Source organism: Ursus arctos, unplaced genomic scaffold (assembly GCF_023065955.2).
Source record: "Ursus arctos isolate Adak ecotype North America unplaced genomic scaffold, UrsArc2.0 scaffold_27, whole genome shotgun sequence".
In the NCBI taxonomy this organism is placed as follows: Eukaryota; Metazoa; Chordata; class Mammalia; order Carnivora; family Ursidae; genus Ursus; species Ursus arctos.
The window spans coordinates 3,681,264-3,708,224 of record NW_026622952.1 but is presented as its reverse complement, the minus strand read 5'-3'; the positions used below and the strand labels follow the sequence as shown (position 1 = coordinate 3,708,224).

The window sequence follows — 26,961 nt, the reverse complement described above, 5'->3', positions numbered from 1 at the left end:
GATCATTGCTTATCTGATCCTTTTCCCACATTGTTCACTGTTCCTACAAATGAGAAATACTTGATTTAAAGTTTATAAATTTATCTTTGTGGCTTTGTTGCTTCCGATCATTTTAGGGAGAGCCTCAGAGTCTGAACTGTGCTGTTCACTAGGTGAGCAAAAATCTGTAGATCATTTTTGAAGCATTATTTGTTACCACCTCAGATGAGGGAAAGGTCCTGAAATGTACAATCAGAGGCCCTGGGTTCAAGTTCCAGTTATGCTATTTTACTGCATAACATCAGGCAAGTCCGTTACCCTGCCGTCTTAATTCCCTCACAGGTAGAGAGAACGATACTTTAGACTTCGTGCTTTTTATGAAGAGCAAGTGAAACAATGAATGTGATGTTTCTGATAGAATGTCTTTCACATTATCAGTTATGATCACTTATTTTATTATTAGTTTAGACTCTGCCCTCTCAACTATGCTTTTACCACATCTTAGGATCTTTGAAATGTTATATATTTTTATTCATTTTTGAGTGATGAATGGATTTTTGAAATGCTTTTATAGGTATAATGAATATAACTTTTGATATAGTCAATTCCTGTTATTCACAGTTAGTTATGTTCCTTACAAAGTCTCCAAAGAACACTGAAGAAGCAAATACCAAACCATTGTTCCTGAGGGGAAATTCAGGCGTAGGTTCCTATGAGCCTATCGTCACATCTTAGTCAACTGATCAATATAGAACCTTGTTTTATGTGTGCTTCTGTTTAAAGACACCTTATTTAATATATATTTTTGATTCATTAACATTTAACTCAAAGTCAACAACATATAACTCATGCCTAAACTAAGCTAAGCTAACTGGGTGTTGTATATAAGTCATGAACCACTGAATTCTACTCCTGAAACCAATATTGCACTGTATGTTCATTAACTGGAATTTAAATAAAAAATTTGACAAATAAATACATAAATAAACTAAGCTAAGATAAATGCATGTATTTTTTTGCCATAAGTTCACACGGGCATAACATTGTAAAATGGAGTCTGACTTCAGAGCCTTTGTTTATACTCTGTGTTACTCTTTATTTCACCTATCGTACCAGGAGAAAAAGTTTCTTTAAATCAAGCAAGCAGACAGGACAGGTGTGACCCTTCCTATAAAGCTGGGAAACCACTGCCTTTGATCATTATATTTATCAGAAGTTTAAAGAACCAAGGTAACTTCAATACAAAATAAACCTATAGGTATTTAAATGCCTATCATGATTCTCATATATCCTTCTAATTTGCACTCATCCAACAAATATTTGTTAAATGCCTACTACATGCCAGGAAGCATTCTACATGCATTCATCAACAGAGCCATAATGCTGTGATGCTTCTGGAACATGCTTCAGAAGTGTTTGCTGTCAATCTTCTACTGTTGTTAAAAAATACACACATTACAGAAACTTCAAACTCTTAAGGGTCAAAAATGAAAGAAAGGTTACTGCCAAGTTTGATGCCATTTCCTGTCAAGCCAATGATGTTTGAGAATTACATAAAAGAGAGTGCTCAATATCCATTTTTGCTAAGAATGATAGATGTATTCATAAAAGCTTCTATGTGAAACAGTAACTTTAAGGGACAATGAATCAACCAGGATAGATTAGTCTCCCCTGCAATAACAAACAACCCCAAAGTGTCACAATAAAGGCATCTTTCTTGTTCTTGCAAAGTCTAATGTAGGTTGAATGGCCCTCCTCTGTCTTGTAGCCTGGTTTTAAAGTAATGCACGTTACATCTACACATAATCAATTCAAAGTCTGGGGAATGTCGGAAGGAAATGAATTTTGGATGAGGAACTTGTCTGCCACAAACACAAATTAATTTTCTTGTTAATCCTAAATATAATACCTAACTATTCAGATTACGGATAATCTTAAAATTTCACTTTGATTAATGGGAGACAATGGGGAATACCTGTATTTTACAGATTTTTTTTCCTATGCTTCAGATTTCTATTACATAATTCATATTCTCTTCAAAAAATTTTTAAAAAATAGCTAAATGGTGTCTTCTTTAGAATTTTAAGTAAGAACGCAGTCTCCTTATTTCAATTATCTTGTTTGATGAGTTTACCATGAGAAAAGGGGGAAAAACACTAGCTAGCAAGCATAATCTCAGGGCCTATGGCCTTTGTCATGTGCCATCAGTTAAAATAAATTGGCCAAATACATGTGCACTCAGAATTTCAGAATGGGAACTGCTTTGGGACAAGATCTTTGCAGATGTAACTAGTTAAGCCGAGTCGAGGTCATACTGAATGAGGGCGGGCCTCAAATTTAGTGACTGGAGTCTTTACCATAAGAGGAAGGACACAGAAACACACAGAGAAGATGGGTGTGTGGCAGTGGAAACAGAGATCGGATTGATAAGGTTAGAATGCCAAGGGAAGCCAGCAGCCACCAGAAGGCAGAAGGAGGCAAGGAAGGATTCTTCACTAGAGCCTTTAGAGGGAGCATGGTCCTGCCCACAGCTTGATCTCGGACTTTCAGCCTCCAGAACTATGAAAGAATAAATTTCTGTTATTTTAAGCCACCCAGTTTATGATAATTTGTTGCAGCAGCTCTGGGAATCTAATATAGATTGGATCATAGATTTCAACTAAGAATTAAAAATCACAAGTTATAAGCATACTAAGGCTTTGGCAAAATCTGGGTAATAGTCATCTGTTTAGTCTTCATAAATGTCTTAGAATTTTAGACCTAGTGGAGACATTGGCTGTCACTCGAGGCTCACAGCTTCTCTGGAGACCTTTCTTGCTCTTAACAAGGGGAAGGGTTCCCCTTATTCTTAATTCTTGGGCTACCTCCGCAAGGTACATCTCTCAAACTTCCCTCTGCCCTCAGTCCTTCTATCTGCTGACCCCCGTCCTGTTTGGTGCCTCCCCTTGCTCCTCATAGGTGTGTACAGCCCAGGAAAATGCTTGCATTTTATATACAAACCCACCAGTACCGTTCTCTCCATGCTGCCTCTTCCTTGAGATCATTCATTATTAGGATCAGAAGTCAGCAAATCTTTCATGTAAAGGACCATGTAGCAAATATTTTAGGCTTTGTGGACCATATGGTTCCTGTCACAACTATTCAGCTCTGCCACTCTAGCCCAAAATCAGTCTTGACCAAACATAAATGAATGTGTATGATTGTGTTCCAATAAAACTTTATTTATGGACTGAAATATGAATTTTATGTATTTTCCCAGTGTCACAATATTCTTTTGATTTTTTTAAACCATTTACAAACATAAAAACCATTTTTGGTTTGCAGATCATACAATAGGCAGCAGGTCAGATTTGGTCCTTAGGCCAAAATTTGCTAATCCCTAATCTACATCAGTGGTTCTCCACTGGAGTCAGATTTGCCCCCTAAGAAACATTTGGCTATGTCTAGAGACATTTTTTTTTTAAATTGTCACAACTAATGAGGTTCTTCTGGAATCTAGTGGGTAGAGGCCAGGGACACTGTTAAACATCCTATGGTGCATAGAACAACCCCTCCCCCAATGGAGAATGTCAAGACTCCTGAGATGAGAAACCCAGGTCTAGATTAAGGATTCCTTTGAGAAACTGAGACCCTTCCCTAACAATCTCCATTGGTTAGATGGTTATTAAGACCTTACTTAAATGGCTCTCCTCATAAGTTCTTCCCAGAACACTCCAACCACAATTACTTTAACCTTTTCAATATCCTCTTGAATTTGGAGACCTTCACAGTGTGTTGTTTTTTGTATTTCAGTGTCAATGTTCCCTCCTATTCCATGGGGAGCCTCCAGAAGGCAAGGAGCATCTCATTCATCTTTGTGTTTCCAGGACACAGGATGTTGGTTGAGAGGGACTAAGCTAAGAAAATAATGAAATAAAACCTTCACGTTATGAATTCTCTTATGGTGGTACCAGATGAGGGAATTTCAACTTTGATGGAGAAAGGACTTCTATCCCTTGGGGTGGACATTTTCTGTCTGAGAATGCCAGCTTCTCTGGGTCAGTCACCAACAGAGGGCCCCATGCTCGATGCAGTCTGAACTACCTATGGCTAGAAAGCCAGGTGGGATTGGAACTGGCTGAGCCTCCACTCAGTGAGAAGCTCCATTTAGAGGCAGCTAGGACTTCCTGCAGCCACTCCTGGAGGCAATAGTGACACATCTTAAACATAGGTTGAGCTCGGTGTTAGAAGCTACACTGCCTTCCGTGAGGCAGGAGCAATTGAGGCCACCAACAATAATGGATTTGGCAGAATTACCCAGCCCTGACTTTGTTCTGCCCTGCTCCCATCTGACAAACCTGATACCCCTTGGATTCCCAACTCAGCTTCCTTCCCCATCTCCTGATCCTTACCCTGAGATCTTCCCGGCTTACAGTTCATATCTTTCCCTATTCCAGCCCCCTGCACTGGCTGTGCTTCCTCCAAGGCTGCTGGTATCAGCTAGTCCATACCCTGGATGGCCAGGCGAACACCTTTATTAATAGCCCCCTGCCTGGCAGACATCCAAAGCCCCCAGCCCACAATCCAGAGCTTCAGTGGCTAGCCTTTTGAGCATTCAAGCTGCTTCTATCTTCCAACTTAACCTCTGTTCAAATCTGATCTCCTGCTTATTTCTCTTGGCTCTTTCCATTTCCCATTTCCCCCATCTACCCAGTCACACTGGATTAATGTTTTGTTTGGCAGATTTCTGTGGATGTTTTGATTCTTCTTTTCCCCCAGGTTTCTGTGACTGTGTATCCCGGCCCATACTTCTATGCTTGTACTAGTCCTCAAGCAGGGACTGAACACCAGATTACATTTTTCTGTCACTCTCTGTCATGGAGAAGAATACGACAGGCAAGCGTGTGTACGGGAATGTGGCAGAATTCAGAATAAGTGTGAAGACATAGTTCCTCTGTGAAGAGTGCTTAAAGGTAATGGGTGAGGCCGGTGGTGGGTATTAAGGAGGGCACATATTGCATGGTGCACTGGGTGTTATACACAAATAATGACTCATGGAACACTACATCAAAGCCTAAGGATATACTGTATGGTGACTAACATAACATAATAAAAAATTATTATAAAAAAAAGACTAATTGGTAAGGTAAACTCACCAAGTGGAAGGAGCCATAGACAACAGATAAGATATTTTAAGTACAAAATTATATGGCACAGCATTCAGAGAAGAGTAAATAAAAACATCTCCATTTCCTGAGTAGACAGAGCTAAGATTTATTGAGCACTGTGATAAGCACTTTGCATTTATTAACAGCCTGTATAATCATGATAGAAAACCCTTAATAGAAGTCATAGCATTATACCCACTGTATAGATGGGGAAAAGGAGGCTAAGGCAAGTGAAGTCTTCTGCTAATAAAGGTGGGGGGGTGGTTTCACATATGTCTGCCTTCAAAGCTGGTGCCATATGCCTTGCAATTTCCAGCAGCCATGACACACTTCAGAGACCACGTGAGGCCTGCACCGATGCTTGGAAGATGAAGCTATGGAGACCCACAGCAGGAAGAGGGAAGGGCCTCTGGGCTATAGGACAGTGGCCGAGAAAGCGCAGTGGGCTGGTGGTACAGAAGACCTGTCTAGAGAAAAGGTCTGTGGAGCAGATAGAGGCAATAAGGTGGGAGGTCCAGAAGAACTAACTTGTACAAGCTTCTGCACACTAGAAGAAGGAATTCACCTTGCTTTCGATGGAAATAGACCAGAGGTTTTGCAGGGTACAGTAATAAGTTGTGTTTGGGGAATAAGACCCTGATATGAAGATAGAACTTTTGCCCCTCAGGCAAGTCCCTGGCCAGAGTGACGTCAGTGCTGCCTACATTGCACGTGAGCTTCCCTGAGTTGAATATGTGGAAGGCACATCAAGGACTACCTTTTTGGCTAAGTATTTACTTAGGTCTGTGTCTATCCTAGAGGCTGCTGTAACAAATTACCACACATTTAATGGCTTTAAACAGCACGATTTTATTTTATTATCATTCTAGAGGTCAGAAATCTTAATTCCATATGCAATCTTAACTCCTCCTGTGTAGCACCTATTCATAGAGACTCTGGGGATCAGGACAGGGACATCCTTGGAAACCACCGTCTGGTCTCCTGCAGGCAGTGATCTTGCCCTCGGGGCTTAGTCACTGGCAGACCTGCAGCCCTCTAGCACACACCCTATGCGCCACCCAGGCAGCTGTTTGGGAAAAGCCACACTTCACTGTGGATCCCAGAATGAAGCCATGATGCAGCGTACAGCCTCAAGGCTCTGTCTGGTTCCTCATCCTCCTCACTCTGTTAGAAGTGCTCACCTTCACCCACAGACTCAGGTCTTTGTGAGGGGCATCCAGGGCCAAATCCCAGCCTGAGGTAAACAGAATTCGAGCGGTGGCAGCCTGACCTCTGAGGTTTGGCATCGGCTTCTAGCCCTTCATCAATTTGCGTTTTGTCTCTGCTAACAGAACTTCTTCCACGTTCCCGGTGTTCTCTACCTGCTGTGGGTCCTCATTTGGGTGTCTGGTTCCTTCTTTCATCCTTGAAGATCTTGAGTTCTGGTCTTGAAAATGATTTACTATTTCATCTACTTGCCAGTTATCAGTTTCAGATCCAGGGTGCTGCCCCCAGTTTAATGATGGGGTCCCTCTCTCCTCCTGACGGGTCCCCTTGATGCCCAGGGCCCTTTTGTCTCCTCAGCTCCGCTGCCATCCCCTACCCCCCGATGCCCACCAGCATTGCCTAACTCCAGTGGGCAGCTCCGGTGCCAGGCCCTGCCTTGGCTCATCGAACTTGTCTCAGAAAGGTTTGTCTCCAAGGAGACACACATGATGTCTCTTTGTGCTGTTCCCAAGGTAGTGTTTGAACCACCCTGTGTTAACCAGGAAGTCAGAATCTTTGATAGAAAGGACTCAGGCTGTCCCCCCAACCCCGTCAACTTATTTACCACATGCTCACCTGTGAATAACCTTCTACTTTCTGAAGCTTTTTAATCTATCGTTTGCTCCATAAAAGGGTCAGTGAGATAACCACATCTAGTGTTAGAATGAAATGACAGATGAGAAAAATGAGCTTGGAAAGTATAGTGGACCTACCAAAGATCACACTGCACCTTAGGCCAAGATGAGGTCTGGGCTCCTGTCTCCTGACTTCCAGGCCAACATTTTTGCTGCCTATCAGGTCAGTGGGTAAGCCCACTGTAGCATCAGGCAGGCAATCAGGGTGGAAGGACTTTAAATATCATCTAGGCTGAGGTCTTCAGATGGAATCCCCTCAGGAAATGCCCTGCCAAGTATCAGCTAGCTTCTGCTTCAACAGCACCCCACCCCCCTCAGCCACACATCCTGCCTGAGTCTGATGTCAGCTCCAGGGCCTGCTACTCTGGAGGGACAGCTTACATAGCAGCACACCTGAGCAGGGCACTGCTCTCTCCAACATCTTGATCCAGTTAGTTGGCTTTCCTTTTGGTTTCATTACAGAAATCTCTGGAACTTAGAAATCTTTTTCTTATCTTGAGTTCAAATCTAACTTTTTAATTTTCTACCCACTAATTGGGTATATCTGTTGCATCCAAGCACACATTAACACACTCCTTCCCATGCACTCACACTCACACATGCATACACACTCTGACATATTCTCACACACACTCACATATTCTCACACTCTCACACAATTACACTTACACACATACACTTTCACACACATTCACACATGCATTACACACATATTCTCTCACACACTCGCACATTCCCACACACTCTTACACCCATGCACACACACACTCACATATTCTCATAATGCTCTCATACACTCACATGCACACACATACACACACTCTCACATATTTTCACACACTTTATCTGACACTCACACATGCATACACATATATTCTCTCACACACACATATTCTCACACACTCCCTTACATAAATACACTCACATATTCTCACACCCACACACACACAAGCACTCACCTTCGTGTATTCTCACGTTTTCTCACACTCTCACATCCACACACTCTCACCTATTCTCACACACTCCCACTCACACACACTCACCTATTTTTACATACTCTCACACTCAGACACACACATAAACACACCCATACCATGAATCTCTTTTTTCCCATAATAGCTTTCCAAAGATTTGCCCCTGAGCAATCTCTTTTCCATGCTAAAACACCTCTGCTTCCCTTATTCTCCCCCTAAAGAGAGGATTGTCATGCCCTACACTGTTCCAACCTCTGGTCTGTGCCTCCTCTAAATCCTTCTCATGGTATGGCAACCTCTGGCCAGTCCCAATCTGGGCAAGACCTCCATGCTGAGGTCTTCTGACCCCCAACAACACAGTGGGCCTCGAATTCTCAAGCGTTCATCTTACAGCAGGATCTAGAAGAGCATGAACGAGAACAGAGATTCTGAAGCACACTAACCAACAAGAATGGGAGCTGGTATTTGTCCCTGCAGATCTGTCAAGCATTTCAGAAATTCCAGTAAACATGTTCCCATCTGGAGAAGACAACTCGAACTGCAATAATTCTGCAGGAGATCCAGTTGATGCTTGATCAAAGTACATCTTAAGTAGGCGGAAAGGTAATGATTCACAGATACCAATTGTTCACCCTCGTCAGATGGAATAGCTGGGGGAAGCACTGAGCTGTGCTTCAATTATCCCTACCCAGAAATCACTACAGTTCAAAAGCTTGTTATTCTGGGAGGGGTACCTTACACGGCATATCTGAGCAGGAGACTTGTTTCTCCTTAGCATCTTAATTCAGTTGGTTGGGTTTTATATGTTCTTTTTTTTCCCCCTTTTGTTTTCATCAGAGAAATAATTTCAAGCCAAGCTGATTGATTAGGCAGAGCTGTTCCTAGATGTGCATAGGGCAGCCACAGCTTAGAGGGTGACATCCTTTAAGAATGACCACTGGGCTTAGCCTCATGCAGCAAGAAAGAATGGCAGGTCATCCTGACTCTATTCAGGGTGCTGGAGGGACTGAACTTCGTAGTTCAGGGAGCCCACAGCCTAGGTGTTCTTTTCTGGTGCCTCTTGGTCCTTATCTTTACTTACAGTATGTGAATTTGTGTTTGAGACCAATCTTCAACCTACATCCTTGGTCTGGAAACCAGGTTCCTGATTTGTTCCTTACACTTGACTTCTAGCCCAATCCTCTTGTCTTAAATGATGGTTCCCTGTCACACTCTTAACAGCCTTTACTTTCACCAGTCTGCAGTTAGGGCCCTGCTACCACCAGCCAGACTTTCCTGATGCTGGTACCCAGTTTGATCTCTGCACGATCTCTATCCCTAAACTCTCCATTGCTAGGTTCCACTCTCCTATTAAACCCTCAAATCTTATCCTCTGCTACACCTCCCAATGCCTGCCCTCTGCTTATCCTTGTACCTTATGACTCACCTGGCTCTAGCAGGACACACTGCTTCCTCTGCTTCCTGCTAGCAGCTGGGCTAACACCAACCCAAGCCCAGGGACCAATTTAGCTCCCAGACCCTCTAATTCTGTCTAGTGTTGCATCCTCCAAGACCCTTTCTGCTCCAAGCGGCTTTAGAGAGAACGGATGAGATCCTAAGCTACAGAAGGGAAATGTGCAGCCTGGGCACTGTGAGTTTGATGAGGAAGGGAGATGCTGGCATAAAGCAGTTGAAATCTGCTTCCCCAGCTCAAGCTACAAGCTGATAGAGCTACTTACCTCCCACCCCACCCTCATATCCTTCTGGCCTAACTGGCAATGTGATTTTGGTCACACTGAGGACTGGGCCAGCTCTGTGGACACCAAGACAAAGTCATGAAGTCAAGGTTGCAGTTTAAGTGCTCTTGATTTTTCCTTTGGAATATACTGATGGAAACTAACAAACTACCTCTAAGTTATATTTACCAGCTCGGAGGGCATTTGAATTCAGGAAAACAAACTGGTGCTTGGTTATCTGGAGGATGTATTTAAATTCACAAAGAACCATTTGTGCCATGTGGTGATTTTTTTTTTTTACAGAAATAATAACTCTCCCCTTTGCTAATTGACATGATAAACAAAGATAGAGCTTCTCCTCTTCCATCACTACCTCCAAAATTAAATTTAACAGCAATTCTCTGCTTAGGCAGAAAGAACAAATGGGCTAGTTACTCATTTGTGGAAAACAGGTAAAAATTTTCCAGTGACTGTTTCTTTGAGGTGTCTATTTTAAGAAATTTGTTGGGGAGTAGGTTACAAGGTGAATATCCAACCTTTTAAAGAGCAAGAATCAGGAGTTTCAACTGAGTGACTGCTTATAAAATGCTAGCACACAGGGTGTGGAACAAGCTGAGCTCAGCTCCAGATTTCAGGTGTTTTGCAACCCCATCCTATATCTGAATGTCATAGCCACCTTTACAAAAACAATACCCTTTAGTTAAACTAAGTAGAAAAATATAGTGAAAAGATTCCTTGCTATTCTCTAGGTGAAAGAAGATATTTTTCTTAAGGAAAACACTGGTGAGAATAAAAGCCAAGTATTGTTTTAGGCTCTCTCCAATCTCCAAAATACCATTTAAAAAATAATTACGCCCATGATTTATGCACGATTCATTAGACAGAAAGATAAAATGCACTGCTAAATTTTAATTGCATTGGAAGAGTAGACATCATGAAATATACCCCCAACTTCTCGGGATTATAACCCAGCCTAGGAACATCTTCACCTCAATTTAAACCCTGCCCAAATAGTCTAACTCGATTCAATTATAACAGCATTTTAGTTTCATAATTTGATAGACTTATGAAGAATTATTTTAGTTAAGCAATTACAGGGTCAAATGATCTTTTATCAATACTTAAGCTTTTTTGTTGTGAAAATTAACAGGCTTAAATTACAGACAACAACAGGAATTGTCACCTCAGGGGGAAAAATGAAAAACACCTTAGTTGTCTGCAAAAGAAACTGTTTTTAAAGACCACAGTTTTCCTCATCCCCACCCTCACAAAGATAAGGGCAGGATGATAGCCTGCATTATACAGGCACAGGTGAATCAACCCACTAGACACAAAACACCACCCATACAGCTTACACACTGAAGCTATGGAAGAAAAGCATTCATTACATAATAGGTACAGTATCTTACATAATATATAATAAATATGATAGACAACATCTTGCAGGATGCAAACAGCCGTGCAGAAGATGTCAGCTGCTGAATTACTAAGCTGAAAGAGCCAAGGTGAGAGAATGAGCACCTGCAATTGTATTTAATAGTCTTATGGCAGCAAGGTCAGCTGGGCTACCTGCCCATCCCTTTAGGTTTCGAAGGGCATCTACCTGTAGCCTCTATTCAGGCAGCCTCTTCTGAAGAGGGAGCATAATTAATAGGGCAGGTGCAGCGCCTGGACCTCAGTGTCTCCTATGATCACTGTTCACACACATACCTGTGGTCTTTAGTGGGGTTTTCTCTCCTAGCAACAGTTTTAACCTTTTGGCATGGATTTTGCCTTGATAATGTGAGTCAGCCACCACTGCCGAGGTAAAGGACATGTTACAGAGTGTACAGCACTTATTCTTATCCACCATATCGGCATCATTTCCCTACGAGGAAGAAAGAAAAAAAAAAGCATTAGAGGGAACCCCAAGTCCTAAATTTTTTTCCCATTCCATTTTGTTGCAAATGAGATGTAACACAGACTTTCTCATTGAAACGTCTACTTTTTGCTCTGCAACTTTTTATTCTTCATGACAATCATCAAAACATTTTCAGTTATTGACTTCAACCTACATTTATTTAGTGGCTACTAGTGCCAGACACAGGGAACACAGGACACATGTGCAGATATGAGTTACCCAAGGAAAACAGGGTCCATGATAAGGTGAGAGCACATTGTGTCTGGCACCATGAGGGAGAGGGTCTCTAATTGCACCCATTATACTCATTAAAGTAAGTAAATTATCAGAGTTCAGATGGCCTGAATTATTTAGCAGAAATTATCATTTGGCATACAGCTCTGTCTTTCACCAATTTTAGCCTCACCAGGATACATGGCCACATGTTCAAGATTTTCTTTTTTAAGATTTCTTAAAGGACTTGAACATTTTTCATAATTAACTGGAGTATATATCATAAAGTTATGATGGCCATGCCTGCTGAATTTTCTACAACAGTTTGTATAATTTCCTTTTCTTTGGGAAAGGTGATTAGTTAAACACAGCACAAAATACTTAAATCCAGCTTGATTTTTATTCTTTTGTAGGACAATGAAAGTTAAGCATGAATCAGAAAAAAATAAATCCTTTGTTAGATCATGTGACCTGGCTATTGTGCACAAAGACCATCAATTACCTATATTATACAAGGGGAAGATTAATCCATGGGCTCCCCTCCTGCCTAGTGAGAAATTGAGGGTAAGGTGGACTCTCAGATAAGGAGTTAATCTATTCCTTAATGGGACAGCAATAGTGAAGCATCTTTCTATTAAAGAGCAGCCTTGGATGAGGATGTGGCCCTGTAATAGCCCCTTCTCTTCTTCCAAGCAGGCCCAAACAGTACAATTTAAAATGGTATAAGCGGAAGGATAAAGGTGGGGATAGGATAGAAAAAGGGAATTATATATTTTCTGCAGAATAATAAGATGTCCAAACTGCTGGAGAGAGTGTTGCCTTGCAGATTATGTGGCAGTTAGAAAAATAACTCCTTTCTCTTTAAGGCATTCATTTGTAATCTCTCTCTCTCTCATAATTAGTGTTGGTCTTTGGGAGGAGTATTGTTGGTGGAAGGGGCCACCTACTGCCATTTATTCTCTTGACCTTAGATTATTAAATCTTAGTGTGCCTCCCTGACCCCATTATCACAGTTAATGGGTGAGATTTGAGGAAATGTAGTGCTAGGGGTGGAGGATAACTGAGAAGAAATGAAGCCTATATAGAGAAGAAGAGCTCTCCCAAAGGTCCTTTCCTGGACAGAGACAAATATTTAGGGCAGGACACCTGGTTATGTCGTGAGGCTATGTCTACTGAGTCATCCTTACTGATGATATTTAAAACTTTGAGTTGCTTTGAGGTTTCCCTTCACCCTCGGAAATAAATAAATAAATAAATAAATAAATAAATAAATAAAATCACTAATGCTTTCACACCTTTGTGCTGTATACTATGGAAACTAACAAGACTAAGTAGTAGAGGGAAAAATAGGCTTTTCTTTACCTACTTCTCCAATCACACCTAGGAGATGCTACAGAACCCATGGAGGGAGTTTGAGTCCAGAGATATCAGGAAATTACAAGTCAGGGAGTTACTGAAGGGTTTGAACCAGTAAATGAGGAGTAGATATCTCATGAGGGCTGAAAGACCCAAACTGGTACTTTCCATTATACTGATATTAACATTAAAAAAAAGAAGATGAAGAAAAAGAAAAGAAAAAGAAGATTGTTAAGATGAAAGTGGATGCTTAAATTACTCATTTTCACCTTCTTATGCATAATTTGAGTCAAAGCATGTAATTTTTCTTAAAATTAGGAATAAGATCATAAGCCAAAGCTTAACCTACACTCTACACCTATTTACAATCTGTGAATCCTTTCTGCACTTTTAGCAAAAGTGCTGGCCAAACCTGGCCCTTCTCCCTGGAGCTCCAAGATGTAGACATTTCTACAAAAAGGCTGAAAGCCCAACACAGGGGTTGGTATCAGTATATGAAGTACACTCAGAAATCGTTTTAGGGTAAAGAGCTGCCTTTAAACTAGATACTAATCAATTGATTTATGATACTCATTCATTCAACACATTTCTAAGGACCTGCCAAATATGTTAGATGCTGTGTTAGATGAGTATGACTCTGCTCTCTGTTATTAAGGAGTTTGGGAGCAGGAGAATTGGGAAGGACATCAGAAGATAAAAGGAAAATAGTATAATCAAGAAAACATAGTCTCCTATTGGACTTACACTCCCTCAATCATAAAATTTTTTAAAAATGCAAATTAAGGCTATTTGTGTGGATTTTCATCTCTAAGCCTTTCTCATGCCTTCCTTATCACTTCTTGTCTAATCCAGTCTTTCCAGAATCAGTTCAGTTTAATCATCACTTCTTTGAGATGAAGCTTTTTCTGTCTCCCTCTACAAAACTGAGCATCGACCTTAGGTCCTCTATGTGTCCTGCACATCTTTTATAATAGAACACTGAATTATTACATGCATATGTTTTCACATTTGGTCCCCTCACAAGCCTACAAAACTCCTTTAAGGTCAAGGAAATCATCTCATTGGTATTAAAGCCCCAGCCCCTGGCACAATGTCTGTCACACAGGGGGACCTATAGATGTTTACTGACTGAGTAGGGCTGAGTGTTGGTTTGTGGGATCAGTAATTCACATGACATAAAAATCAAAAGAGGAGACATAATGCGAGGAAGTATAGTTGTCAGCCAAAATCTTTCAAAATGACATGACAATGGCCAGGAAAAGAACCAGAGGTATCAACAATTTATAAACTAACTTGAAGGTTCAAGTAGACGAACATTGTCCAAAAATTTATGTTAGTTTCATCATTGTTTTAATATATATACCTAGCTTTCTGCTCTCCTGGGCAATATCATTCACATAATCTTATAGAAGAATCAAAGTATAATAGAAAAAAACTAATAGTTAGGTAAGAAAATATCATGGAATATATGCCATAGTTGTAGAAGAAGGACCAAGAAAGTTTAAGTCTCAGACAATAGAGAAACTGTAGTAGTGTCCTGAGAAGTTAGGCAGTCTTTGAAGCCAGCAGGACATGTTTACTGGATATTTTACTAAAGAAGCCAATGTAACTCGCATGATACAATTATAAATACCACCAACTTGGACTATTCTAATGACCCTGGTGGAAACACAACTACCCAGGAAGAACCTTAATACTAACCAAGGGCCTGCAAAGTGGTAGAATTTAATTGTGTGTTCTTGGCTACCTAAATCTCAGATTAATGGCTTCTTACAGTTACAGATTATATCATCTTTACTGGAGTTTCCCACTGCACCCAGAGCAATGTTGATATATGGCTCAGGGCAGAAATTCCATGAAGTTTGATGAGCTGACCTCCATGAATACATTTAAAGTTTCTAGCGTAAAGAATTGAGAATGGCCTCAAGATATCAAATAAATGAAGGGAAGTCTAAGATTATCCTAAATTATGGGTTTCAAACTGGAGGCAAAAATTCAGACTTTTTCGACATAATGGCCACATTGCTGAATGAAAAAAAAATTGTGGAGTATCTTAAGGCTGCATAGTCATAGCATTTTGCAAAGGTAAGAAGTTTTCAGAAGAATTCAATCAAGGTGGAAAAGGCTGGCTGACTCTGGCCAGAAATCAAGTCCTGAAAGTCCTTTTTATATCTTATAAGTTTTTTTTTTTTTTTACTTAACTCAAATAACTGCCTTAATTCTCCTTCAGGTGCGTACAAGAAGCCTGAGAGGGATTTTCACTTCCAGAATGTCAGAGTGAGAAATTCTGTAAAATTGCTCCCAGCAAAACAACCATAACTGCTAAAGATTATTTTTAAAAATTCTTTAAAGTCTCTGGAAATAATACTAAGAGAAGATAGCAAATTAAGAAATATTTATTCAAAAAATATATTCTCCCAGTAAGAATAGCAAGAGTATATGGTACTTTAGAGATGACCCTCTCCCTCCCTACCAACTGTCCAGGTAAGCATGATAGAAGTTCCATTCTGATTGGGTGTGGTCAAGAAAATAGGGCTCTCTCTCCCATTAGCTCCTGGTTAGGCGCTATTAGGAAGGTCAGACTACCAACATTAGTACCCTTTCTGCTCCAAGATGCAGAAGATAAATTGCTGGCAATGTAGCCAAGAGATCAGATATTCTCTTCCCCCATCCACACTCATTCATAGGACAAAAGCTCTATCTTAAGCACAGCAGACCAAAAATATTGGGACCCTGATTGCCTTGCCCAGATTGCTTGTAGGACAGGGATTCCATGCCAGGAGAGACAAACTGAGAAGACAAGACCCTGACACTTCTGCCTAGCTAATAAAGCAGGATTGTCATTCCAGGAGAAGCAAGCCACTGTCCCTGTCCCTTACTCTGAAGCAGTGGCTCAGAAATTTTTCCCTAAGAACAGATGGGGAAGAAAAAGTACATAAAAACAGAAAGCTTTTAAATTCTCTCCAAAGAAACTGACTTCATTTGAAATCGAGCATTGAAAGGCTTAAGCCTAAGGTTGCTTTCAGAAACAATGGAAATATTGCTGGTAAGTTATTAAGAGAAAGCTGATAGCTCCATTAAAGCAACAAGCTAAACCATAGCTTACCAGAGAGAACCAGGGAAAGAGATAGCTCAGGAGAGCCTTCTGGAGTCAGAAGAAGACTTCACTCAAAAACTAGTCTTACAAAAAGTACAAAATTTAATTAGATCACACTGTGCAGCATTTATACTCCAGGGCATTGACAAAAACAATAGAGCAATCATCCAGCAATTAACAGAGTCTAAAAGATGTCTATGATTCCAGTAGTGCCAGGCAGTTTAACAGATATCAGAGAAAGAGACAGTCAAAGAAAGTCCTATACAAATCATTGCCATCCCACAGTGACTGTCTCATTCCTAAGGCTGAGCTGCTGAGCAGGGACATTAGTCACTGCACATCTTGGAAAAATAGACACTACTAAAATAGTCTTAGACATTAAAGTAACCAAGACATTGGACAAATAAATAAACAAACAACAACAAAAACAAGTTCTGGAGCATGGAGTAATCTGTATCCAGCATCACTACAATATATTAACTAAAATATTTAGTTCTCAACAACAACAATTATAAAACATGCAAAAAATTCAGGGAAGTATAACCTACACACAGGAAAACAACAACAGAAAGGGCTCAGATGTTAAATTTTTTTAATGATTTTTTATTATATTATGTTAGTCACCATACAGTACATCCCCAGTTTCTGATATAAAGTTCGATGACTCATTAGTTGCAAATAACACCCAGTGCACCATGCAATATGTGCCCTCCTTACTACCTATCAGATGTTAAATTTAACTGGCAAAGACTTCAAAGCAACTTCACAGATTTCAAACAATTACAAATGTGTTCAAAAATTAAAGGAAATCATGCTTCAAGAGGTAAGAGAATATATGATGACAATGCGTTATCAAATAAATAAAAATTACATCAAAGATCAGATGGAAATTCTGGAGTTAAAAATCACAATAACTGAAATGAAAAATTCACTAGAGGGGTTTTATAACAGATATGAACTTGCAGAAGAAAGAACTGGTGAACTTGAAGATATATTGGTGGAGATTATGCAATCCGAGAGAAGAAAAAAAAAAGAGAAAATTGAACAGGTCCTCAGAGAAATGTAGGGTACCATTAAGTATACAAATATATGCATAAAATAGTAATACCAGAAGAAGAGAAAGAAAAAAATATTCATAGAAATAATGACTGAAAACCTCCCAAATTTGAAGGAAAACATCCAAGAAATTCAATAAAATTCAAGTAGGGTAAGCACAAAATGTTCTACACCCAAATACATCACAGTAAAAATGCTGAAAGCCAAACAAAGGGAAAATGTGGAAGTAGCAGAGTAAAGAACTTATCACATACAAGGGAACCATAACAAGAACAACAGCTAAGTTCTCATCAGAAATCAGGCCAGATGTTAGGGGGGTAGCATATTCACAGTACTGAAAGAAAAAGAAATCTATCAAATAAAAATCCAATATCCAGCAAAACTATCTTTCAAAAATTAAAGTAAAATAAAGACATTTAGAGATTAAAAAGAAAAAACAACTAAGAGAATTTGTTACTAACAGATCCTCCTTATGAGGAATACTGAAGCAAGTTTTTTAGGCTGAAAGCAAGTGACACCAGAAAATAATAGAAATTCTTATGAAAAGAAAAAAAAACACAAGCAAAGGCAAATATGTAATTATAAAAAATTATAAATGCATATTTCTTCTTTCTTTTCTTAACTAATTAAAAAGTATATGTATGAAATATCTATTTTTTGTAGTTGTTCCAATAACATATGCATATATAATGTATTTGACAGCACTAAAGGTGTAGGTGGAAGCAAAGTTGTGCTGGAGTAAGGAAATGACACCATATTGTAATTTTCAAATCCATAGGAACAAATGATGAGAACCAGAAAGGGTAAATAAGAAGGTTAATACAACAAACACTAAAATATATCCAGCTCACATTTCTTTTCTCAGCTTCTTTGAAAGATATAAAATTAAATAGATTAACTGGGGCACCTGGGTGGCTCAGTCAGTTAAGTGTCTGACTATTGATTTTGGCTCAGGTCATGATCTCAGGATCATGAGATTGAGCCCCACATGGAGTCCTGCATTGGGCTCTCTGCTCACCTGGGAGTCTGCTTGAGATGCTCTCCCTCTCCTTCTGCCCTTCCCCCATACTCTCTCACTCACTTTTTCTCTCTCTCTCTCTAAAATTAATAAATAAATCTTTAAAAGTATATGGATTAACAATTATAAAAATATATTGTTGGGTTTATAATATAAATATACCTAATATGCATAACAATAATAGCACAAAAAGGGGGAAGAGAGGACAGGCATACTTTTCTATATCTGGGTACAATTAAGTTAGGATCAATTTCTGATAAATTGAGATATATATACAGCAAGCCCTAAAGCAACCACTAAAGAAAAAGTCCAAAATAATATAGGGAATAGTCACTAAAGGAATTAAAATTTTGCAGTACAAGATATTTTCTTAATGCAAAAGAAAGTGGTAAAGAAGAAATAGGAGAAAAAAAGACACTATTCCTAAAGTAAAAAGTAAAGACACTAAAATAAAAAGTAAAATGGTACACATAAATCCAACTGCAGCAATAATAACACTGTATTTAAAAATAATATAAAATCTAATCAAAATATAGTGATGGTAAGATTAGATAAAATGGAAAACATAACGAATCTATATGTTGTCTAGAGGAGATAACACTTTAGCTTCAATGATACAGTTGGATAAAAGTAAAAAGAATTAAAAGCTATATCAGGCAAACAGCATCTACAAGAAAGTTGTAGTGGTTATCAAACTGATATCAAACAAAGTACAGCTTTAAAACAAAAATTTTTACTAAAGATAAAGCGGGGCTTTGTGCAATGATTAATGTGCTGAACCATCAGGAACATGATAATTATATATATGCATACATATAATTACATATGTACTTAGAAAATTCAGGAAGCAAAAGTTGGTAGAATTAAAGGGAGAGCTGGACAATTCTATATGTATCTGTTAGGTCAAGTTGTTTTAAGTCTTCTTATTCCTCCTATTTCCTTATTAATCTTCTGCCTAGTCATTCTATCAATTACTGAATGTGTGGTATTGAAGTCTCCTTACTGGTATTGAAAATAACCCCAATTTAAAAGTTTGCAAAGGATCTAAATAGACTTTTCTACAAGGAAGATATACGAATAGCCAATAACAACATAAAAATATGCTTGACATCATTAACAATCAGGAAACGCAAATGAAACCACAATGAGACACCACTTCACAACCACCAGGATGGTGAGAATGAAAAAGATGGGTAATAAAAAGCATTAGCAAGGATGTGGAGAAACAGGAGTCCTCACACACTCTGGCAAGAATGTAAAATGCTGCAGCCACACTGGAAAGCCACCCAGTAGTTCCTCAAAGTTTAGACACAGAGTCACCATATGACCCTACAATTCCATTTCTAGGTCCAGTCAATCTTTGTTACTCATACATATGCATTTGCAAATTTACCTTCTTGCAAATATCTATGTGTAACCCCCAAATCAACACTTGTGGCATTTCTGCCATCATTCATGGATATTCACGGAAGGGCAAAAAGTTTGAATCACCTGATGTGCATGATCCCAGATGAGATTGAACAAGATAATGCTCTATCTTCTTGTTTCACCTCTTACACTATAAACAAGTGTTCTTTTCATGGTCTATTTAGTGCCACGTATTTTGCATTTCTGTGCTTTTTGTTGGTGATTTCACTGCCTAAAATGACCCCCAAGGCTAATGCTGAAGGGCTGCCTAGTGTTCTGAAGTACAAGATCATGGTGTACTTTACAGAGGAAATACACATGTTAAATAAGCTTCATTCAAGCATGAGTAATAGTGATGTTGGCTGTGAGTTCCATGTTAATTAATAATACTGTACATCCAGAATATGGAAGATGAAATTTGCTGATATGTATGTGAAACCACTCTAGAAAGAGCTAAAGCATTATCTATGGTGCACGATGAAGCTATGGAAAAGATGGAAAAGTGGCTAAATTTGTGGATGCGTGAGATAATAACTGATAGTAAAAGCATAATTAAAAGCATTGTTATAAAGCTAAAAGCCAGTGGGATTTACCATATTACCCAGAGTCAAGAAAATGTTAGAATCTTCTCAGCTAGGGTTTATTATAAAGAAGTACAACATATAATCAATCATTTGTAAGAAATATATTAAATAAGGCATCATTAAATAGAAACATAAATACATAAAATAAGTTTATGTATTGATCACTTGATGAAGGTCTTGTTACCAGCAACTTGCAGGCACATAAACCTGTATTCCCCCTAGGAACAACGGCTCAGTATTTGCTAATTCAGAGTTGATGACTTCATATACCATAACTACCATAAAATGTGAGAAATGAATATATATTTCTTTTTTTTATTTAATAATATTTTTATTATGTTATGTTAGTCACCATAGAGTACATCCCTATTTTTTGATATAAAGCTCCATGATTCATTACTTGCGTATAACACCCAGTGCAACATGCAATGCATGCCCTCCTTAATACCCATCACCAGCCTATCCCATTCCCCCACTCCCTCCCCTCTGAAGCCCTCAGTTTGTTTCCCAGAGTCCATAGTCTCTCATGGTTCATTCCTCCTTCCATTCACCCCCTCTTTCTTCTTCCCTTTCTTCTCCTACGGCTCTTCCTACTTCTTATGTTCCATAAATGAGTGAAACCATATGATAATTGTCTTTCTCTGCTTGACTTATTTCACTTAGCATTATCTCCTCCAGTCCCGTCCATGTTGCAGCAAATGTTGAGAAATCGTTTTGATGGCTGAGTAATATTCCATCATATATGTGGACTACATCTTCTTAATCCAGTCATCTGTTGAAGGGCGTCTCTGTTCCTTCCACAATATAGCTATTGAGGACAATGGTGCTATGAACATTGGGGTGTATATGGCCCTTATTTTCACTATGTCTGTATTTTTGGGGTAAATACCCAGCAGTGTAATTGCTGGATCATAGGGTAGCTCAATTTTTAACTTTTTAAGGGACCTCCACACTGTTTTCCAAAGTGGCTATACCAACTTGCATTCCCACCAACAATGTACGAGGGATCCCCTTGCTCCACATCCTCTCCAACATTTGTCATTTCCTGCCTTGTCAATTTTTGGCATTCTTACTGGCGTAAGGTGGTATCTCAATGTGGTTTTGATTTGAATTTCCCTGATGGCTACTGATTTTGAACATTTTTTCATGTGTCTGTTAGCCATTTGTATGTCTTCATTGGAAAAGTGCCTGTTCATATCTTCTGCCTATTTTTTTTATTTGTTTATTTGTTTCTTGTGTATTGAGTTTGAGAAGTTCTTTGTGGATCTTTGATACCAGTCTTTTATCTATAGTGTCATTTGCAAATATCTTCTCCCATTCCGTGGGCTGCCTCTTAGTTTTTTTGACCGTTTCCTTGGCTGTGCAGAAGCTTTTTATCTTGATGAAGTCCCACAAGTTCATTTTTTTTTCTTTTGTTTCTCTTGCCTTTGGAGATGTGTCATGAAAAAAGTTGCTGTGGCTGATGTCAAAGAGGTTGCTGCCTATGTTCTCCTCTAGGATTTTGATGGATTCCTGTCTCACATAGAGGTCTTTCATCCGTTTGGAGTTTATCGTTGTGTATGGTGTGAGAGTGGTCAAGTTTCATTCTTTTGCATGTAGCTGTCCAATGTTCCCAGCACCATTTATTGAAGAGACTGTCTTTTTTCCACCGGATGTTTTTGCCTGCTTTGTCAAAGATTAGTTACCCAAAGACCTGAGGGTCCATTTCTGGGTTCTCCATTCTATTCTATTGGTCTACGTGTCTGTTTTTGTGCCAGTACCATGCTGTCTTTTTGATCACAGCTTTGTAGTATAGTTTGAAATCTGGCAACGTGATGCCCCCAGCTTCGTTTTTCCTTTGCAACAATTCCTTGGCGATTCAGGGCCTTTTCTGATTCCACACAGATTTAAGGGCTGTTTGTTCCAGTTCTTTGAAAAATGTCATTGGTATTTTGATTGGGATGGCATTGAAAGTCTAGATTTCTCTGGGTAGCATAGACATTTTAACTATGTTAATTCTTCTGATCCATGAGCATGGAATATTTTTTCATCTTTTTGTGTCTTCTTCAATGTCTTTCAAGAGTGATTTGTAGTTTGTAGAATATAGATCCTTTACGTCTCTGGTTAAGTTAATTCCGAGATAACAAGAAATGAATATATATTTCATTCAAGAGAAATAAAAATATATGTCCACATAAAATTTGTACATAAATATTCATAGAAGTATACTTTATAATAGCCCAGAAATGGAAACAGGTCATATGGCCATCGACTGAAGAACAGCAAATAAACTGTTCTATATCCATACAACGGCATATTATCAGCAATAACAACAACAAAAAAGGTACCAACACATGCCAAAACATACACAAACCTAAAAACAGTAAAGTAAGTGAAAAATGTCAATCACAAAAGACCATACATACATTGTATGATTCCCTTTATATGAAATTTTCAGAATAGAAAAATCTATAATTCAGAAAGTAGATTAAAGATTGTCAAGGAGTAGGAGAGCAGGGATGGAGAGGTTAGGGAACAAGGGAAGCAAACACGAAGGGGTTTTCCTTCTAGTGATGATGATGCTCTAGTTATTGTGGTGATAGCTAACACAGCTCTGTGAATATACTAAAAACCCTTGAATGGTATACTTTAAATAGGTGAACTGTAGGATATATGAGTTATATCTCAATAAAGCTGCTATAGAAAAGAAAAAGCCTAACAGATGCATTTATATAATTTCAAAAGCCCAAAGAAATGACCCCTGAAGCCTAACTTTTCTTTTCTTTTCTGGGTATCTTCTGCTTGGAGGCAGATCCATTGAGAAAGGAAAAAATAATGAGAATCATTTTGTTCGTGTGGGCTGCCTTGTAATATTCGGAATTCCTCTGAGCACTAGCTGGCCATCCGTGGAATTCTGGGCATTGATGTTTATTTTGGCTAAAGGCATTTTACAGCTATAATGGAACTCTACCTGTAGCTGTTACAGAGCTACACCTTAAGGCAAGAGCCATCCGACAGCCCCTGCTAGAGGCAGAAGCAACTGTACTTCTCGGTGCATACCTTGTAGTAAGATGACTTGTACAATAAATGCAAATTTTTCCAGTGTTGTGCATGTTTTTGTTTATAGTCTGGTATTTAATTTTGAAAAGAGGCAGGAACAGGAAAGGATGTCTCTTTCCCTTCTCTCCCACTTTATTGGGACCTAAAGACCCAGAAATCATGCTTCCTGCCTGACTGCAGGGTCCTGAGCAAACTTCTCTGCCTCTGTCTCTCCCATGCGTCCTGTTCCACTCCATTTAGGTCATGCTGTTCTCTCTTCTCCCAGTCTATTCAAATCACATCTAGACATCAAGGGCTGTTTTATCCAGGGGCCCTTTCAGGCCTTCTGTGAACTTCATACATATCTTCACTGCTGACCTCACCCCCTCAACAACTGTGCTGTACATTTTTATTAGGTCTTGGTCTATAAATGTCTTGCTAGTGGGTTTTTTTTTTTTTAATGATCGTCTCTCCAAAAACATCTTGAAGACAAGATTAATTTGGGAATTATCCTTCCCTTCATCTCCATTGTCTGCCACGGGTCTGGATACACAGAGGAAACTCGATAAGCATGACATAAATAGTTGCCGAAGGAATGACTGGGAGTGGCCATCCATTAACCACTTCTAACTCAGTCATGCAAATCTGTTCTCCACATAAAATAACTCTTTGTTCTTTTACCAACTGTATTGTTTCATCTCAGGAAAAGACAAAGGTCATTTGGCATAAAGTTCCTACCCAATACCGATATGTATATAGTGGCAGTGACATGTTACAGTGTGAATTTGCCCATGTAAGGGTGTGTTCTACTGGCTAGAGAGGAGGGTAGTGTCCAGATGCCCATGGAGAAGGTGCATTGCCTACATCTGCAGAGTCTACATTAATGCTGGCATGGGTGTTGTTTTCCACCATTAACTAGAGAGATACATACCCTGTCACTTGGATAGAAACCATCCTCTCAGTGGATGAAAATCCACTATTTTCATAGTACTGGGGAGAAATGGTCATTTTTGACAATAAAAGAAAGCGACAAGGAAGATTTCTACTCAGGGGGGATGTAGAAGTCACTGTGTGCCTTTGGTATTTGGAAGGCATTGGTTTGTTTTTCAGTCACTGAAGAAATATTTAAACAGATGGTAACCGTACTTATAAGACCCCAAAAGGGAGAAATTAGCCAGGGCTCCTGAGAGAGGATAAATACATAAGTTAGATAAGCCCCACTAACAAAGAGAAGTAGCTAACAAAAATCTTACAAATAAACAGATGTGCCAGAGAGAACAAAGATGGTAGGAGAGGCAGTTGGGAAGACAGGAAGACAAATGTCTGAAAACACTGGACATATCAAAAAGTACCAAATGAGAAACTTTATTTCTTGTTTGAGACATCACTTTAAGATTGGATAGAGATAAAGCAGCCTTAAAATTGGAATGGAATCCATGCCAGAGAGATCTCCTTCATAGCAGCCCTATTCACCATTGTTGGGCACAGCCTCAGATGCCACACGTAAGCACAGCTGCGATTTTCCGAGAGTCATATGTGCTAAGCATTGTATTAGGTGCCTTATAAACTCTGTCACACTTAACTTTCCCAATGGTCCCCAGGTAAGTGTAGGATTTATTCCTCTTCCCTTTTTCTTCCTCCTCTAAATCCAATGTATCCACAAATCCAGTAACCTTGTCCTCTAAACTGTACCCCCAAACTGTCTACCTCTATCTCTAACCCACTTTTAGGTTCTTTCCCCCATCATTCCTGTTTCAGCCTGAGTGCCTCTCTACTGATGCCCTTCTTTTACATTCTTCACAGCACCTATTTTGCATTCTAAAATTATATGATGTTGATATTTGAAATCACTTATTTATTATCTGTCTCCTACCACTAAATTATTCAGTACTGTATGCCCAGTATCTAGAACAGCACTGTCATATAGTATATAGCTCAAGTCACAAATATGGTCACATTTAAATTTTCTAAAAGCCATTTTAAAAAAATAAAAAGAACTTGTGAAATTAATTTTTTAAAAATATATTTTTTAATTTAGTCCAATATATCCAAATTCTATCCCTTTCAACATGTATTCAACATAAAAATTATTAATAGGGTATTTCATATTCTTTTTCTCATATCAAGATTTTAAAATCTGGTATATATTTTACACTTACAGCACATGTTAGTTCAAATTATCCACGTTTTAAGTGTACTTTGGATCCACTTGCGGTAGCTCCTAGACTGGACAGTGTAGCTCTAGAACGCAATGAGTAATTCTTAAATATTCACTGAATTAAAAAATGAATGAATACATGAAGAAAGGAGTTAGTGAATAAATAAATGAATAAATTCCCATTTTTACAGACCATGAAAATGAAATTTGCCAGTGTGTGATACTTCGAGAACGTGAGAGAGCTGATCTTTGAATCCCCATCTAGCTAAATTCAAAGTGGTACTATTTCCATCATACTGCATTGGCAGCTTGGGTCAGTCTTCTCATCAAAAACGTTCAAGAGCACTTTTCTAAGGAAAAATAAATTCCTTACCATGACATTTAAAGTCTGCTACCATCTAACTCTCAACATACTTTTCTAGTCTTTCCCCCCAGCGCTGCTTTTCAAACATAATATGCTCTAAGAAAATGGATTTCTACAAGGTCAGGAACACAAAGGACCCTGCCAAGAGGGTGGCTCAGAATCCCAGCTCTAAACTTCTCTTCTTCCCAACTCCTAGCTGCTTTTTCCTGTTCAACACTGCAAGTGAGTGAAGATTTGATCCGTCAGATCTCATTTTTGTATCAAGTTAAAGAGCAGTAGTCTCCCTCACTAGACTAGGCTCCTTTCTTATCTCTCATTACACCTCTCCCTCAGTACAGTGTGTGGCACCTTGTAGCTAAAAAAGTTGTTGAATGAGTATATGATGGAAAAAATAAACCAATGAATGAACTCTAGCTATCTTCCAACTATATCAAGTACATCCCTATATGTCTTTATTCACATGACTCATCCCACTCAGAATTCCTTCAGTTTCTCTATATGAAAGGGTCACTCAAACACCATCTCCTTCATCAAGGCCTTCCCAGTAGTTTCCACCACAGAAAGGGAAACTTCATTCTTCCCTCACACCTGCAGAACCTCATTTAACCCTCTCTCTACACACTAACATCATTTAGCATACACCTTATTATCTCTTATGGAATACTTCCTTGGGCTAAAAATGTATCATCCCCAGCCTCCAGCACAGTGTTTTGTGTGATGTGATATGAAAAACATGAAATATTAAATTAAAGAGGAGCAGAGTTGGTATCAAAAGATGCCAGTTTAAGCCCTGACTTTAAATGTACTGCATGTCACTTATAATTTTTGAGTCTGAAATTCCTCCCAGTTACATGGGGGGAAAAAACTCTACCCTATTTGTGAGATAAAAGTCAGGATAAAAGAATGCAATATATGAAAACATGGTTTGTCATTTAGAAAGAACTATTCTAATTATTTATATGTTGAAATGGACTAAAGATTGGGTACATATTACCTTTTTTGTATCTTCTTCATGGAGCTTACTTATATCTGATATTTTCTCACTTTTTTACTTGTGTATATGTTTAATACCTATCTTCTTTTATTATAATGTAT

General features: G+C 38.9%; 1 protein-coding gene across 1 annotated transcript in view; it reads right to left on the bottom strand.

Moving 5' to 3' along the window:
• ZMAT4 (zinc finger matrin-type 4) overlaps nucleotides 1–26,961 on the bottom strand; it is a 274,740-nt gene that overhangs the window by 142,453 nt on the left and 105,326 nt on the right. Inside the window, exon 3 of the mRNA XM_048226301.2 lies at nucleotides 11,406–11,562. Coding sequence (XP_048082258.1) covers nucleotides 11,406–11,562 — 157 coding nt within the window. The remainder of the gene's footprint in view (nucleotides 1–11,405; nucleotides 11,563–26,961) is intronic.